Raw genomic sequence first — 16,859 nt, 5'->3', positions numbered from 1 at the left:
GGCGGCAGGGGGCCGCAGCCTGCGGTGTCTTCCGAGCCGCGCGCTCCGCGGCTGCGAGCCCGGCTCCCTTCTCCCGCGCTCTGCTTCTGTCCCTGCTTCCCTCACACCTCTCTTCCTCTTTTTTCCTGTGTTCCTCTTCCCCGTCCTTCGCTGTATCTGTCTGCCTTCTCTACCCCTTCTCTCTTCCATCCTCTCCCTCTTGTCCTGTCTTTTCCCGTCTCTTCTCCCCCTTTGCCTTTTCCTTCCTCTCCCTCTTCCCTTTTCTGTCTCTTTCCCCTTTCCCGCTCTCCTTTCCTTCCCCCGTTGCCTCCTTTCCCTCTGCTCTCCCCTTCCCGCTATCCTGTTTCCCACTCCTCTGTCCTCTCCTTCTCTCCTCGTCCCGCCTCCCTCCCTCTCCGGTCTCCAGCGCCCCTCAAGCTTCTCCTCCCTGGAGAGCAGGGGACAGTCAGGTGTGTGTGTGTGCTCCAGGGGAAGAGGAGGAGTATCGACAGCTACCTGAGGGTCCCCTCAGGAGGAGAGGAAGGGTCCCCTCCCCAGCTCCCTTCCCGCAGCCCCTCCCTGACTCCACGCTCCTGCCTGCTTCCTCTCCCAAAATGAAGTTCAGAGGCCCCATCTGACCCCCACTACACACACACATGCAGAAAGCCCCTCTGCACCCGAAGGGTTCCCAAGCCTGGCATCCTCTGCCTTTCAGAGACATGCAGGCTGCTTCCCTGATCTCTCTCTCCCCCCTTGCCGCTCTGTCTTTCACTGCTGCTCTGTCTGTCTCTCACCTGGTCCTGAGTCTTGGTCCAGCCCTCAGCCACACTGTGTCTCTAGCCTCTGGGTGTGCCCCACTCCCTCACTCCCTCTCCTCACTCTGCCCACAGCCTTGTCCCCTCTCTTTCCAGTGCTGGTCCCCAGTCTGCCTCCTGAGACCAATCCACCCTGAGGTCTGCAGCTGGCAGTGCGGGCTGGGAGCAGGGTCTGGAGAGGTGAGGTTCCCCATAGGGGAGGGACAGTCACAGGCTCGCAGCTCTCTTGGGCTGGACTCCTTGTCATCTCAGCCTGACCCTCCACTCCTTAACGCCACATCTCTATGGATCCCAACCCCTTAATTTTAAGCCCTTTCTTTGGGAACCCCCACTCTTGTCCCCTGGCTATATGCCAAGACGGAAGGACAGGGCAGGAGTTGGGATTCCTAGCCCTCCAGCACCCCCTTTCCTGTCTTCCTCCCCAGCTTCTCAGAGTTGACAGGCCAGAGATTTATCAATTTGGACGGCTGGAGGTGAATACAGGCAGAGCCTGCTTGGAGGGAAGCGTCAGACTGCTCTGTCTCAGTCTGGTTCTGGGCAGTAGGGAATGGTAGTGTCTTGGAGATCTGGTCTTCAGCATCTGATTTGGGGGAAGATTGGGGTTGAGGGTTTCCTTGACCCTAAGCAGCTACCTGTCCTACAGGTGTGGATCCATGGGATAGCTGCAATGCATCCACCCCTCTGCCCCAGCCAGCTCATGGCCCACCTGGCCCTGCCCAGCCTCAGCACCCGAGGCCAGTGAACAGAACTGTGGCTGGAGGAGTCCAACTATGTGGGGCCTGGTGAGGCTCCTGTTGGCTTGGCTGGGTGGCTGGGGCTGCATGGGGCGTCTGGCAGCCCCAGGCCGGGCCTGGGCAGGGTCCCAGGGGCGCCCAGGGCCTGCACTGCTGCGTACCAGGAGGAGCTGGGTCTGGAACCAGTTCTTCGTCATTGAAGAATATGCCGGTCCAGAGCCTGTCCTTATTGGCAAGGTAAGGATCAACCTCTCCCGAGTCTGCTCTGACTACTCTGTCAGGCCCGTAAGCCCTGCCTTGCAACTTCTTCACTTCTGCAGTGACCTTGGTCCCTCAGGACTCTCAACACTACCCAACCCTAGACTCTAACCCTCTGTCCCTGCACTTGGAGCTCTCTGCCATTCTTCCCTGACTCCTACAGCTGCATTCAGATGTTGACCGGGGCGAGGGCCGCACCAAGTACCTGCTGACTGGGGAGGGAGCAGGCACTGTATTTGTGATTGACGAGGCTACAGGCAATATCCATGTCACCAAGAGCCTGGACCGGGAGGAAAAGGCACAATATGTGCTACTGGCCCAAGCTGTGGACCGAGCCTCAAACAGGCCCCTGGAGCCTCCATCGGAGTTCATCATCAAAGTGCAAGACATCAATGACAATCCACCTGTGTTTCCCCTCGGTCCCTACCACGCCACAGTGCCCGAGATGTCCAACGTGGGTAAGCACCCTAGCTCTGAATGCCCCAGTTCCTGTCTCCTGCAACCCCTTCACCTTTCCTCTCTCACTGTCCCAGAATCCACCTCCTTTAATTCAGCCTCCCTCACATCTGGTCTCTGTCAGCTGCTGTTCTCCCCATCTCTCCGTGCTGCTGCTGAGTGAGGTGCTGGTATCCCCCACAGGGACATCAGTGATCCAGGTGACTGCTCAGGACGCCGATGACCCCAGCTATGGGAACAGTGCCAAGCTGGTGTACACGGTGCTGGATGGACTGCCTTTCTTCTCTGTAGACCCCCAGACTGGTGAGGATGGAGCTCTGGGGCCTTCTGGGGCAGCCACAGGGACAGACACTCCCTGACTCAGTGTCTCTACCTAGGAGTGGTGCGAACAGCCATCCCCAACATGGACCGTGAGACGCAAGAGGAGTTCTTGGTCGTGATCCAGGCCAAGGACATGGGCGGCCACATGGGGGGGCTGTCGGGCAGCACTACAGTGACCGTCACCCTCAGTGATGTCAACGACAACCCCCCCAAGTTCCCTCAGAGTAAGGGGCAGTGCTGCACCTAAGCTATCCTCTGACCGCTCTACCCCTCCAGCATTAGGAGAAGCTGCCCCTCCCCACCCCCATCCCAGCCAGACCCTGGGAGAAGGAAGTGCTGGGGGTAGCGGGGAGGGCTGAGGAACTCTCTAAAAGCCTGTTTCCCTTCCATGCCTCTCCAAGGCCTGTACCAGTTTTCTGTGGTGGAGACTGCTGAGCCTGGCACTTTGGTGGGCCGGCTGCAAGCCCAGGACCCAGACCTAGGAGACAATGCCCTCATGGCATACAGCATCCTGGATGGGGAAGGCTCAGAGGCCTTCAGCATCGGCACCGACTCCCAGGGTCAAGACGGGCTCCTCACTGTCCGAAAGGTTAGCCTCCTGCCTGTTAGCACTCTCGGATGGGGGGTGGGAGGGGAAGCTCAGTGGTAGAGCATTAGCCTAACATGTATAAAGCCTGGGTTCCATCCCCAGCATGAGAAGAAAATAAAACAGGGCTGGGGATTTAGCTCAGAGGTTCCACTGCCTGCCTCGAAAGTGCAAGGACCCGAGTTTGATCCCCAGTACTAAAAATAAATAAATAAATCACAACAAAACAACAAACAATTCACCTCCAGACTCACTTACATCTCCCACCCATTGGGCACTTTTCTGACGAGTCTCTTAGAACACACTGAGGACCCTGTGCTGGACCTCACAGGTGTGCCCTCAAGTTAGACTATGTAACATGCTGGCCACCATAACCACTGAGGTCATGGCCACTCCAGGGCCACCACTGCTCTGCACTGGATGCACACAGGGAAGAGACCTCACCTGAGGGCTAGGCCTGGCCTGGTTTCTACCTGCCTTGCTCACTTGTCATCTCCCCTGACCGTAGTCCCTAGACTTTGAGACTCGCCGCTCCTACTCCTTTCGTGTGGAAGCCACCAATACCCTCATTGACCCTGCCTACCTGCGGCGAGGGCCCTTCAAGGATGTAGCCTCAGTACGAGTGGCCGTGCAGGATGCCCCGGAGCCACCCGCCTTCACCCAGGCTGCCTACCACCTGTCAGTACTGGAGAACAAGGCCCCAGGGACCCTAGTGGGCCAGATCTCAGCCATGGACCTAGACTCCCCAGCCAGCCCGATCAGGTAAGGGGGAGTGGGCTGGGGAGGGGCCAGGCCTTCAGGAAAGAGCCCAGAGGCAGGTTCTTCCCACCCCAGCCCATTCCTTTCTTGCTGCAAATTATACCTCCCAGCGAAGGTCAGAAGGTCATCCCCAGGGGAGCATGGAAGGCCCTCCCCAACCCCTGCCTGAAACCTCACTAGATAAGTCGATCTCTCCCTAAGTGTTTCCTGGGTGCCTAAGTGATGCATTTTACTCTCACAGCACCCCTGCAAAGTAGGTGTTATCCTTGCCAGTTGTTTTAAAGGCCAACTGCAACTGCTAGTGATTAAGTAATTTGTCCACAGTAGGTAGCAGAACTGGGACTGAAGCTGGTCTTGTCTGCCTTGAGGACAGCCATTCTTGCCGCCTCCCCTGGCAGTACCCCGTCACACTACCGAGGGAGGTGCTGGTGTATTTCTCATTTTGAACTCAGTACAAAGGGGTCAGACAATTTGCCTAAGGTCACACAGCTGGTCTGGGGCAGAGTAGGGCTGAAACACAGGTCAGTGAGTCCCCAGAACAGGGCCTCAGAGTCTGAAAGACAGTGTCTCTCCCCTTACACATCCTTCTGTGTTTCTCCCCTCACTCCTGTGAAACCCCATCCCCTGAGTCTGACAGAACCTCCCGGGGACATTTGCCTTTTAAGGGGACTCCAACCTAAATTATGGCTCTGGGCACATGGGACTCTGGAGCTTAGACCCTCTGCCCACATGAGCCATGAGGCCCAGCAAGATGAACAGAGTGGGGCCAGGGATTGGGCTCAGTGGCACCACACCTGCCTCACGATGAACAGAGAGGGGAAGGAGGGAGGGGTGGCAGCCCCCAGATTGGCCCCAGCCCACCCCATCTTCCCCAGATACTCCATCCTCCCCCACTCGGATCCAGAGCATTGCTTCTCTATCGAGCCCGAAGATGGCACCATCAGAACAGCAGCGCCCCTGGACCGTGAGGCTCATGTCTGGCACAACCTCACTGTGCTGGCCACAGAGCTCGGTGAGGTGTCCTGGGCCCTAAGGAGGCAGCATGCTCCTGGCAGAGGGGCTGTGCCTGGGCATGGGGGTGGAGAGGCCATCGCACTCTCACCAGTGTCCTGTTCCCAGGTCCCACGCCTGGATCCTCACCACCAAACAGGCTTTCTGTCTCCTAGGCAGTGCTGGCCTGGAGCCAGGGGTTTGTCTGAGCACTGCCCTGAATACAGGACTTGCATTAGCCGAAAACCTAGAACGCTTGGGTCTTGCCTGTGCACTGGCAGACCATGCCCTGTCCCTGCAGGTCCCTCCAAGTGGGGGAGTGGGGCCAGCTCTCTTATGCAGCTCTTTTGTGCCCCTCCCCAGGCACCAGCCACCTGGGAGACAGGGAACCCTGCCCTTCTGTGTAGAGCCCTTTATCCCTCTGTGTATCCCCCTGCTGTCTTCTACTGACTGTCCAAGCTGTGGTTGTATATGTAAATGTTAGCACACATCAGTGGAGAATTGTGTGGATGTGTATATGTGGGTGTATACTCATGTATGTATATACTTCCACGTATGTGACATGCATGTATATGTATATAAGTGGGTATGTACGTGTTTGAAATTGAGTGTCATGTAGAATTACTTACGTATAGGTGGGATTGGATGTGTACAGTGGCTTATACAAGGAGTTGTTTGTATATGTATATATTATGTTGTATATGTGAGTGCTTGTAGACAGATAATAGCTTATTTCTTATTGTGTATCAGATGCTATTTTAAGTACCAAAAATGGATTAACACACTTTTCACCAAAATTTTATGAGGGAGAGATGAGTATTTCCCTATTTTTAAATGAGGAAACTTAGGCATAGAGAAGTTAAATAACTTTCCAAGGTCACACAGAGACTAAGTGAAGGAGCTGTCTGACCCACTCTGTCCCATCTGACCAGCCTAAGCTGGTCCCTCCTTCACCATACTATGCGCATACTATTTCCATACTTCACGCATTTCATGCATGTTTGACTCTGTGTGTCTGGGTTTGTTTTTGTATATGCAACTGTGTGCTACCTGGCAGTGTTGTGTGTCTATAGTTTAAAGATGTCTATGTAGATAACCCTGTGTGTGTGTGTGTCTGTTTCCTTTTGCTGTCTTTTCACCCTCCTGTCAAAGTTTGCCCTCCCCGCCCCCGCACTGGCTGGCAGCCCTGGGTCCTTGCTGCAGTGAAGGAGCAGGCCCCATCCCGTTCTATCACGGACTAGAGCCTGGCAGTCCACTCAGCCCTTCCCACCAGGGCCAGCCAGCTCTCCCCCTGCCTAGGAAAAAGACTAAAGGAATTGAGAGGCTCAGCCTAGGAGAGATGACAGGGAGACACACTTTGCATCCTCTCTTGGATGGCACTGGCAGTGAGAAGCAAGGTAGGGCTATGGGGAGCCACCTGCTGAGGGTGATGGGCGAAGAGGGGCCTGTGTCTGGCTATGGTACCCAGGCTCTGTACCCTGAAGACGTAGACCATGAAGTTCCTCCTTCCCCAAGGTCAACACTGAGTGATTCTCATTGCAGCACTACAGCCTCCCAGACCTCTGATGAGATGTGTGCACGAGTGTGTGTGTGTGCATCCACTGGTGCTGTGCATGGTCACTGTATATGATAATGCATCCTCCGGGCCTGGGATGTGGGGCACTGGTGCTGCTTTTGCTGTGTATCAAACATCTGCTTCTGTTGCATTTATTTTCAACACTCCTATATTGGGTATGTGGTATGACTGTGTATGGCTCTTGTCTACGCTCAACCTGTAGGCACTCTCATATGCGGCCTACACCCTGTGTGCGGGCATCATAGGCACTGTGTTCTGCTGGGTGTATGTTGTATATTGTATGTATCTTGGGTACCGCTTGGATATCATACTTGATGCTGTTTCATTCACTTCACATGATTTTATGTCACACATGCTTCTTTCACTGTTGCATGTGCACACTATATGCTGGGTGTGACGTCCACGGCAGTGCCTTGTGTATTTTGTATCTAAACTGCGTTGTGTGTCCTGTGTGGTGTATATGTGTTGGTGTTCTGCCTTCAGACAGTTCCGCACAGGCCTCCCGTATCCAAGTGGCCATCCAGACCCTGGATGAAAATGATAATGCTCCTCAACTGGCTGAGCCCTATGACACCTTTGTATGTGACTCTGCAGCCCCTGGCCAGGTGAGCATCTGAAGCAGATGGGTTTAGATTCCAAGGCCTCCAGTGGCCCACTTCATTCATTTCCTCTTCTTCCCAGTTGATTCAGGTCATCTGGGCCCTAGACAGAGACGAAGTCGGCAACAGTAGCCGAGTCTCCCTTCAAGGTCCTCTGGGTCCTGATGCCAACTTTACTGTCCAAGACAACCGAGGTGGGTGGTGTCCTGCAGTCATGCCCGTGACTGTCTCCCTCCTCCTGTCCTCCTCCACCACCCCCAGCACAGCCTGCATGACCTCTGCCCCACCTGTCAGCCTTCCAGCCAGAAGGCAGGTGTGCATACCTTCCTATGGGCTAGACCAACCCTACCAGGAAGACCTCCCCGGAGGTGCCCCAATACCTTTCCTTTCCCACAGATGGCTCCGCCAGCCTGCTGCTGCCCTCCCGCCCTGCTCCACCCCGCCAGGCCCCATACCTGGTTCCCGTAGAACTGTGGGACTGGGGGCAGCCGGCACTGAGCAGCACTGCCACTGTGACCGTCAGTGTATGCCACTGCCGGCCTGATGGCTCCGTGGCGTCCTGCAGGGCCGAAGCTCAGCTCTCACCCACTGGGCTCAGCACTGGCGCCCTGCTTGCCATTGTCACCTGTGTGGGCACCCTGCTTGGTGAGTCGGGCCACAGCAGGACATAGCAGTGGGATGAGGGCTCGCAGGGGTTACGGAGAAGAACCAGGTTCCTGGACATAGGGCTTGAGTGTCCCCTTACACCTGGGTTTTCCTACCACCTGCTGTGTTCGGGAGGAGAACTCTGACTTCATATCCTTGATCTGCAAATCCACAATGATTGGTTTAAAAATTATTTTATTGAACCCGTATTCTGTGGCAGGTGTGGTGCGGGCACATCACTTGTGGTATTTCACTTATCCCTTCAAAAACCTAAAAGGTAAATATGTTTCCTCTGATTTCCACTATACAAACTAAAGATCGAAAGGGTTCAGAGAAGGCAGGCAACTTCCCATGGTCAAACAGCAAGTAAAGAGTGGGACCAGGATTCAGACCAAAGCTGTCCAGTTGTCAGGGTCTGCTGCCCCCTCCATCCCAGCCCCTCCACGTCCTGCTCGGAACATCCCCCGGCTCAGGCCTCTGTGCTTTCCCGCAGCCCTCCTGGTGCTCTTCGTGGCCCTGCGGCGGCAGAAGCAAGAAGCACTGATGGTCCTGGAGGAGGAGGACGTCCGTGAGAACATCATCACCTATGATGATGAGGGCGGTGGCGAAGAGGACACCGAGGCCTTCGACATCACAGCCCTGCAGAACCCCGATGGGGCGGCTCCACCGGTGCCCGGGCCTCCTGCCCGCCGAGATGTGCTGCCCCGGGCACAGGCCCCAAGACACAAACATCATATACTATGATTCCATTTATGTGAGATATGCAGATTAGGTAAAGTCACAGAGACAGAAAGAAAATGACTGTTGTCAGGGGTAGAGGGAAGGAGGGACTATTGGATGGGTACAGGGATTTCTTTGGGGTGAGGAAAATAAGGGTGCCCCCGTACGACTCAGTGCAGGTGTATGGCTACGAGGGCCGCGGCTCCTCCTGTGGCTCCCTCAGCTCGCTGGGCTCTGGCAGTGAGGTGGGCGGCACCCTAGGCCCTGCGGAGCCCCTGGATGACTGGGGCCCACTCTTCCGCACCCTGGCCGAGCTGTATGGGGCCAAGGAGCCCCTGGGCCCCTGAGTGCGGGGCAGCCCTCACAGGCCCTCTGAGTGAGCCCCCAGGGTCCAGGCAGGTGGCAGCAGCCCAGAGGCCCAGCCTCCTCCCGCCCCATGTCCCTCCTCCCTCCCAGGGCACCCTCTCTCTGAACCCCATTCCTGAGTCGTCTGTGTGTCTCTCCAGGGATCTCTGTCCAGGTCTGGGTTTGTGGCCCTTGCCCTGAACCTCTCTGCTTTCTCACTGTGACTCCTTCTCTGTGGCTGTTTCTGTCTGTGCGTCTGAGTCTGGCACTGTCTCCCTTGCCCACACACATGCTGTGTCTCCCTCTCCAGCCCTCATCTCCCCTCCTTTGCTCTGGGTCCCTGTAACTGGTTCTTTGGGTTTTTTTGGTTGTTGCTGTTCATTCCAAAAGCAAAAGAAATTTCCAGCCACTGCTGCCCACCCTCCTGCAGGGGATACTCTGCCCCAGGTCAGTTCCCCAGGGTCCCTGGGCAGGCGGGTAGGCAGAGCCGCCCCCCAGGTCTGCCCCTCACCACCATCATGTCCCTGTCCTCGCAGACCTGCCCGCATGGTTCCATCCATCACTCATGGCCTCATCCTGGCTCTACCGGCCTCCAGCAGAAGGAGGGAGCTGCCCACCTCCCAGGGCAAGAGCTTCAGCCCCACTGGCTGCCTCCCTGGAGCTCTGCCCAGCTGTCAGCGAGCCCTTGGCGACCCCAGCTCTGGGCATTGTCTTGTGCACTTTCCAGACCCCAGAGGAGGGAGACAAGAAAAGAGGGAGGCAGCTGGGGAAGGGGAAAGAGGGAGGAAGGGGAGGAGCCTCCATCTCTAATTTCATAATAAACAAACACTTTATTTTGTAAGACCTGACCATGCTCGTTTCTGCAGGAAGATTTCTGGACAGAGATTCATTTGCACTGAAGGATGGGAGGACAGGCCCAAGTTAGACCCCGGCCTTCTTCCCCTCCCCTGCCCCAGCTTATTGCTTCTCCTTGAGGGAAGCCGCTTCAAAACCCTCTATGGCAGAGGAGGGTTTGCCTCCTCCTTTTGGACAGCAAGTACAGCCCCATTCCCACCCCACCACTGACTCTCCAGGTTCCCTGCCCTGCTGCTAGTCTCAAACTGTCCAGGGAAATGAAGGTGGGACTTTCCAAGAGGGAAGGAAAGGCAGAGGAGTACTGGGTAAGAGCCACAGAGGAGAGAGGAGGAAAGATAAAGACTCTAGGAAGAGGGGAAGAGAGGGTTCCAGGATTGGGAAACAAGTGGGTGGGTGGCAGCAGAAAGGGGCAAGTGAGCCTTTCCTGGGGACTGCAGTGCCAACTGCGGAAGGGGTGGGCCAGAGCCAGTCAGTCACTGAAGCTGGGTCTGCTGCTCCCACCTTGAATTCTCTCCCCAGTCTTGGTCTCCGTGGAACACAAGGGAGAGGAAACGGAGAGGGGCTACTGAGGGCAGAATGAAGTCCCTTGGGGTGGGAGCCGAGGGGCCGTGGCCAGCATCTCCACTTCCCACTCCCTGAGGCAGGGAGGGGTCTGGCCAGATGCCAGCTCAGGAAGCTGGCCTCCTCCAGGCTGGGACCCTAGAGGCCTGTGGGAGTGGGGCAAGCCTTCCTTATGTGGGGTGCTGGCTATTAGGGAAGGCTGCCTCCGTAGATGCCTTGCGCTTCTGCTGGGTGGGGGAAGACAAGGACTCTCACTGCAGTGCCAGGTGTCATTTACTCCTGCGAAGCTGGAACACCGCACCACTGACAGCCAAAGGCCTCTGGCAGAGCAGGCTGTCCATCGCCCTAGCCTCAGGAAACTGGAGGCAGCACTATCCCAAGCGGCATCAAAGAGAACGAGGTCATCCAGTTTAGGGCAGGAAAGACAAGATCTCTGCCCCTCTGCTCTCACCTGATACCTGCATCAAACCTTACTGGAGCAATGGAGGAAATGGCTCATGGCCGCTCTTAGACAGAGGGTGCATTTAGAATGGGATGTTGACTTTGTCTGACCAGCCCTCCCTCATATCCTCCTGAGATCCTCTCCCAACGCATTAAAAACTTAAAGGATGCCTAGAATCCCAGCACTCTGGAAGATTGCAAGTTCAAGGTCAGCTTGGATTACATAGCAGGGCCTTATATGAAAAATAGGGCTGGGGATTTAGCTCAGTGGCACCATGCCTGCCTGCTAAGCACAGGTCCTGAGTTTGATCCCCGGTTCAGGGGGTGGGGGTGGAAAGCGGGTATTAGCTTTTTCCTTTTAAGTTTTTACAGACCATAGGAAAACAGCCTTGTCAGCAGTACCACCAGGCTTGTTTCTGCCCTCAAATACCTCATTTGAAAGGACAGATCCTGTCAAAGGTAGTGAAGGTGGTCAGGGCTATGGAAGGAAAAAGGTGGGAAGAAGGGGGGTAGAAGAAGGAGATGCGAGAAGAGGGAGCTTCCCTCCAGTTCTGCCCTCTCTAGGTTCAATCCTCTTTGTCCACGTGGTTCACAGCAGCAGGGTCCCACATCCCCAACCCTGAGGCTGGGAGTGGGCAAGGGCTGAAGGAGGATGCTGTGGAGGCCACTGGCCAGATCCTTTGGTCCTGGCTTGCAGGCTAATCCCTGGTACTGGGCACCTGTGTCCTCTTCCCCAGTACAGCTTCCCCCCTGTCCCCACCACTTCCCTTGTTTTCCCTTCTGGGGCTCCTTGATCCTTCCTTTCTCTTCCACAGACACCTCCTCAGACAGTCTAGAGGTCTCTGGTAGAGCCAGCTCCTGCTCAGAAGAATTGTTAGCCTGAGGGGAGGAGCATTGTTCTGGGGACTGGGATGACAGAAAAGAAGTTTCAGGAACCTTCCTTCAGGCCTCATCTCCTAGGCCAGCCCTGCTTTCTGTCCCCTGGTCTGAGGAGAGGGCAGTAGCCCTCCTGGATCTGTTAGCCTGAATCCAAGTCAGCCCTCACTTCTAGAGGAAGTGGGCAGGAGGGGAAGGAGAGAATGTGCTAGCTGCATTTCCCCCCTGGCACAGCCACCTTTTCTTCATTCTCCAAAGACAGCACCAAGGAGGAGAGTCTGGAAGGAGAAAGAAAACATCTAGCATGACAATGACAGGCCCAGAAGGGTAGAGAGCAGGTATGAGCTGTGGCAGACATGGCAGGATGAGACTGGAGTAGAAGCAGCTTCCCCGAGCTACCCCTCCAGGGCCTATGCTCCTCAGTGTTCCTTCGCCTGGCCACTAGGGGCCACCAGGCAAGGGCTTGGCCCAGCTACTCTCCACTCTCCTTCCACATCACTCCCCAGAATCCAGGGAAGCTGGGCCTAAAGCCTAGGCTCTGCAGGGGGAGACCTGGATCTAAAGCCCGTGGCTGCCACCTATGGTGTAACCTGGGCAAGTCCCAGGTTCCTCTTCCATGAACTGAGGAACATTTTCCCTGAAAGGGCTACCTTCAGAGCAGGAGTGATCATTACAGTCATTACAATGAAGGCAGAGGCATGGAGCAGCTGAGACAGTCACCACCAAATGGCCTCCCGCCCTGCTCTGGACTCACACCCACTGGGCTGCTCTTTCTACGTTGTTGTGAAAGGGGCTGTGTCTCATCAAGCTGAGAAGGTGACCAGGAGAAAGAGACAAGCTCATGCTACCACAGATAGAAGACTGCCTAGGGAGGGGGTGGGGGAAAAGAAAAGAGGGCAGCCAGAAAAGGAGGTCTAGCACCTAGCACCAGTACCTAATGAGAAAAGGAGATCAAGCCCCCTGGCATCTGGTGGGCAGTAGGCACACAGCAAGTGTTTACTCAAAGTCAGCTTGGAGACGAGGAGGATGGATAAACACATCAGGCATCAATACAAACATGTTGGACAGAGCCATCCGTAGCTCTTGGAGGCAGAAGAGCTGGGGACTTGGAACAAATGAAGCAGGTAACCCAGAAGGGCTGGATCCAGGGGCTTGAGGCTGCTCCCAGCAGAGCCTTCCCACTGCTCCCTCCACCAGCCCACTCCCTCACCCTGGTCCCCAAGTCCTGCACTTCTCACAATGTCTCAGTCTCTGCTGGTATCCTGGAATCTCCTGGTGCCATCTCCCTTGGCCCCACAGGGAATTCTCCACCTTCCTCAGCTCCACGAAGAATGACAGGCTCAGGCTGGGTCTGATGGGCCTCACCCTCCAGCTCTGCTTCTGTGAACATCTGCAGTTCCCTGTACAGAACACACACGTCGCTGCATGACACGTATTCCCAGCCACTCTCCCGCACGTGGAAAAGGTCTACAGAGCCCCCTGAGTAGGCATCACGGTGGGTGGCGTGGGCCACAGCGCAACGGGCCAAAGTGTAGGCTTCCTGGATGGTCATGTCATAGTGGTAGCCACGGTCTAGCACACCATAGGCATAGGGAGATCCCGAGCCCACAGAGAATATGTCCCCCTGCAAGCGGGTGCCGTCACTGTACACGTAGAAGAGAGCAGGGCCAGAGCGGTCCCAGCCACACAAGGCAGTGGCCACACACAGATCCAGCCCCCGGTAGCGAGACATCATGGCCGACAAGAGCTTGGCTGCGCTGGCCACACTGGGTAGCTGACCCTCCCTCAGGGCCCGAAGCCGCAGCTCCCGCTGCAGCACCCGGTACCACATAGCACAGTCAGCTGAGGTGCCGGAAGTGGTACCCAAGAGGTGCTGGTGCACAGGGATGACCTTGAGCGAAGTTGGACAGGCCACATAGCTGCCACAGGAGGAACGCGTGTCAGCTGCAGCAATAACACCATGCCGGAAGCGGAAGGCCAGGGTGGTGGTGCCGTGGGCCAGCCTAGGGCCATAAATCCTCAGGAAGGACTGAGGGTCACAGCCCCGGGGCACAGCCCAGCAGCCAGCCTGAGGCAAGTGAGGGGATGGTCCCTGGAAGTGGGACTGCCACTTGCACACATCCTGCAGAGCCATCCCTGAGGCTGAGTGAAGGGAGGAAGGAGCAGCACAGGGATTTGTGGGCTGTGGTCAGGTGGGGGAGAGGGACGCTACAGAGAAGCTGGGCAGCCGCCAGAAGCGTAAGCGGAACGCGTGGGCTGCCGCTTCACCTCTCCCCAGCCCCAGTCAGGCTTGGGGATTGACGGGTGGAGCCTCCTCCTCCTCAGAGCTGCTGAGAGGAAACAGGGTGAGGCCAGAGGAGCCTCCAGCCGCGGAGGAAAGATAGATGCTGTCCATCAGTCAGTTCCTCACCTCACCTTGTGCTGCCCGTGACACATCTGAGAGTCACAGAGTCTCCCGTCGGTCGTTCTGTAACCTGAGTGGAGAGGGGGCTGAACTAACTGCAAAGGAGAGGGGCACATGAGGAGGAGGCAGAGCTGCGTCCCTCCTGCTTTTCCTGCCGGACATTGGGCACCCAAAGACAAATAAGGCCCTGCCTCCGGCCTGTGAGGGCACCCAGCCTGGGAGAGGTAAAGACAACTCAGTGAGGGGAGGGAGATGAGGGGAAGGATGAATGAGGAATTAAGATGTATTAGGTACATGTATCAACTCCCCACAGGCAATGTGACCATTGTGTACTGTAAATATGTGCTAATAAAAAATGACAATTGAGGGCTGGGGATTTAGCCCAGTGGTTCTGCCGCCTGCCTCACAAGCGCAAGGTCCCAAGTTCAATCCCTGGTACCAAGAAAAAGAAAAAAGAAAATTGAAAGGGGATAAAAAGAAAACAGTGCTCTGATAGAAGAATGCTGGGGACCCGCTGAGGGGGGGACCCCATCCCCTCAATGCTGGGGAGGTGTGAGACCAGGAGACTGTGAGGCTCTGCTCCTACTTGCAACACATGACCAAGACTGGGCAAAAATAAAATGGACTGAGGCAAACAAAGGAGGAAAAAGCGAGATGGTTTTGTAAAGGGGGATGGAGAGGGTGGTTAAAACAGGCTAAAATACCTTCCAGAAAATTAGGTTACTGAGGGTGGTGGGGAAGGAAAGAACCGGGAGTGTTTGCTCCTCTTCCTCTGCATGGAGGTGAAGATGCCATTCCTGGCAGCTCATGAGGGCGTGGCCAAAAGGGTGTAGTGGCTCCCTCCCTCGGGTTCCCTCTTCTAACAAGTCATTCACGAAGGCAGAAAAGCTGGTTTGTAGTTCCTGACCTCAACCCCATCACACTGAGACCCAGCCCTAGACCAGCCAGGAGCAGTCTAGGGGTAGGGCCGGTAGACCTGCCTGGCCCTTCACAAAGACTGGGCAGAGTGACCAGCTGCAGCCACTTGCAGCAGGAGATGGCGCGGGTTTTCCTAATGCTGCAGATCAAAGTGGTGCTATTGGAAGGAATGAGTGTATTCAAAGAAACACACCCAGCACTAGGAGTGAGCCAGACCCACCAGACAGCACAGTCATGGGGCTGCAGGGCTGTGGTTTCTTGGGGTCTCAATGCCAAGGGCAGTGCAGACAGCCTGGGGACACTGGAGAAACTGGAAAGTGCCTAAGGTCTGGCAGGTCCTTTTCCCTGTGTAGGACCACCTGGGAGTCATACTACAGAGATAGACTAGATCCTCTTTCTAAAGACTAGTTCTTAGGCTTTTTTTTTCCATTGAGGTATTTTATTTGTATATATGTTTTACATCCCTAGAAAAAGAAACCCAGGATTTTCCCTCCTGTGTTTCCATGTGCTTTTTCATGGTCTATGATGTCCACTGAGGGTGTCAACACAATGAAATCAAACTACCAGCCTGGTGGTGCACACCTGTAATCCTAGCACATGGGAGGCTGAGGCAGACAGGCCACACCACTAGTTCAAGGCCAGCCGGGGCTACATAGTGAGTTCAAGGACAGCCTGAATTAAATAATGAGACCCTGTCTCAAAAAAAAAGAAAGAAAGAAAGAAAAAGAAACCATACCAACAGGATGACAGTAGTTTATTTTATCACTTTTCTACCTTTCAGCTGCATATCAAATCTAGGGCTGATCACTCCACATTTATTTAACCTGACTTTAAAGTTCACGCATACAAAAGTTCACAACAAGCTCCTTAGCTGTGTTATCATGGATGATTTCAAATTTGCCACTGTAACCATACTTCAGAATCACAGCTGGATGACTTTGGAGCCTGGCTTTAAAAGGACCTGGCGTCTGCCTTCCTTTTCAGCATTGCTGCTGTTCTTGAGGGCATCAGTCAGACATTCATGTGTACTATTACGGTGGCATAGAAAGGTGACAGAAAGCTAAGTCTTAGACTCTTTAAGGATGGATCCCACCTCCCTAGGTCATGCCATCATTCTGTCAGGTCTGGTCAGCTGAGTGGCCTCCTATTTGGCCTCCCTCCAGCCTCACACTCTAAACCCAGGTTATTTTATTTTATTTATTTTTAAATTTATTTTGGTTACTCTAACCCTCAACATCTGTTTTAAGTACTTTCTATTTTGGAAATCATTCCCAGCTTAAGGGCTGAAAGAGGAGAGGCTGTGGGTTTGAGCAACAAGTGGACCCAGGTGCTAGGACCAGGGATTTAGCTCAGTGGTACCATGCCTGCCTCACAAATGCAATGTCCCAAGTACAATCCCTGGTACCAAAAAAAAAAAGAAATCGCCGGGCGTGGTGGCGCACACCTGTAATCCCAGCACTCGGCAGGCTGAGGCAGGAGGATCACTGCAAGTTCGAGACCAGCCTGGGCTACATAGTGAGTTTCAGGTCAGTCTCAACTACATAGTGAGACCCTGTCTCAAAAAAAAGAAAAACAACAAAAAAAAGAGAAAACATCTAGGTGAGGCAGTACACACCTGCAATTCCAGCACTCAGGAGACTGAGGCAAGATGATTATTGTGAGTTTTAGTCCAGTTTGGGCTACACAGTGAGTTCAAGGCCAGCCTGAAAAATTTAGTAAGACCCGACTCAAAGAAGAAGAAAGGATGAGGGGGGCAAGGAGAAGAAAAAAAAAGAAAAGAAAAGCAATCCAGACCTCCTTGATAAAACCATCTTGGACTCCCAAGTTCCTACCAATCCATTCTGACCTCCTCCCCACCTGCAAGACAACCTTGAAGCAAAGGAGAAAGGAGTAAGGGAGTCAGGAGCAGATTATAGGAGGCCTTATGTGCCATCTTGAAGAGCTTGAAATTTAGAGGACACTTTAAGTAGGTGAGTGATAATATCAAGATGGCATTTTAGGAAAACCAATCCACTGCTGTG

General features: G+C 54.8%; 2 protein-coding genes across 2 annotated transcripts; one reads left to right on the top strand and one right to left on the bottom strand.

The window, feature by feature from the left end:
* Window positions 1-781: 781 nt before the first annotated feature.
* Window positions 782-8,462, top strand: Cdh24 (cadherin 24). Its single transcript, XM_033765304.1, has 13 exons — window positions 782-974; window positions 1,220-1,267; window positions 1,438-1,765; window positions 1,950-2,244; window positions 2,426-2,545; window positions 2,620-2,787; window positions 2,965-3,152; window positions 3,658-3,911; window positions 4,784-4,920; window positions 6,958-7,079; window positions 7,156-7,267; window positions 7,470-7,718; window positions 8,212-8,462. The coding sequence occupies exons 3-13, from the start codon at window positions 1,565-1,567 to the stop codon at window positions 8,460-8,462; spliced, it is 2,097 nt and encodes a 698-aa protein (XP_033621195.1). The 5' UTR covers window positions 782-974; window positions 1,220-1,267; window positions 1,438-1,564.
* Window positions 8,463-12,415: 3,953 nt separating this feature from the next.
* Window positions 12,416-13,650, bottom strand: Psmb11 (proteasome subunit beta 11). Its single transcript, XM_010637789.3, has one exon. It carries the CDS (start codon window positions 13,648-13,650, stop codon window positions 12,751-12,753), a length of 900 nt encoding a protein of 299 aa, XP_010636091.1. The 3' UTR covers window positions 12,416-12,750.
* Between the last annotated feature and the right edge of the window lie 3,209 nt (window positions 13,651-16,859).

Source organism: Fukomys damarensis, unplaced genomic scaffold (assembly GCF_012274545.1).
Source record: "Fukomys damarensis isolate Sample0158 unplaced genomic scaffold, DMR_v1.0_HiC HiC_scaffold_17, whole genome shotgun sequence".
Lineage (NCBI taxonomy): Eukaryota > Metazoa > Chordata > Mammalia > Rodentia > Bathyergidae > Fukomys > Fukomys damarensis.
Note: the sequence above shows the minus strand (reverse complement) of the source record. Positions and strands in the feature narration are given on the sequence as shown.

Coding starts and splice junctions, on each gene's coding strand:
- Psmb11 (XM_010637789.3), bottom strand. CDS start 13,650: ATGGCTCTGCAGGATGTGTGCAAGTGGCAGTCCCACTTCCAGGGACCA.
- Cdh24 (XM_033765304.1), top strand. CDS start 1,565: ATGTGGGGCCTGGTGAGGCTCCTGTTGGCTTGGCTGGGTGGCTGGGGC. Junction 7,268..7,469: donor TACTGTCCAAGACAACCGAG/GTGGGTGGTGTC, acceptor CCTTTCCCACAG/ATGGCTCCGCCAGCCTGCTG. Junction 7,719..8,211: donor CTGTGTGGGCACCCTGCTTG/GTGAGTCGGGCC, acceptor GCTTTCCCGCAG/CCCTCCTGGTGCTCTTCGTG.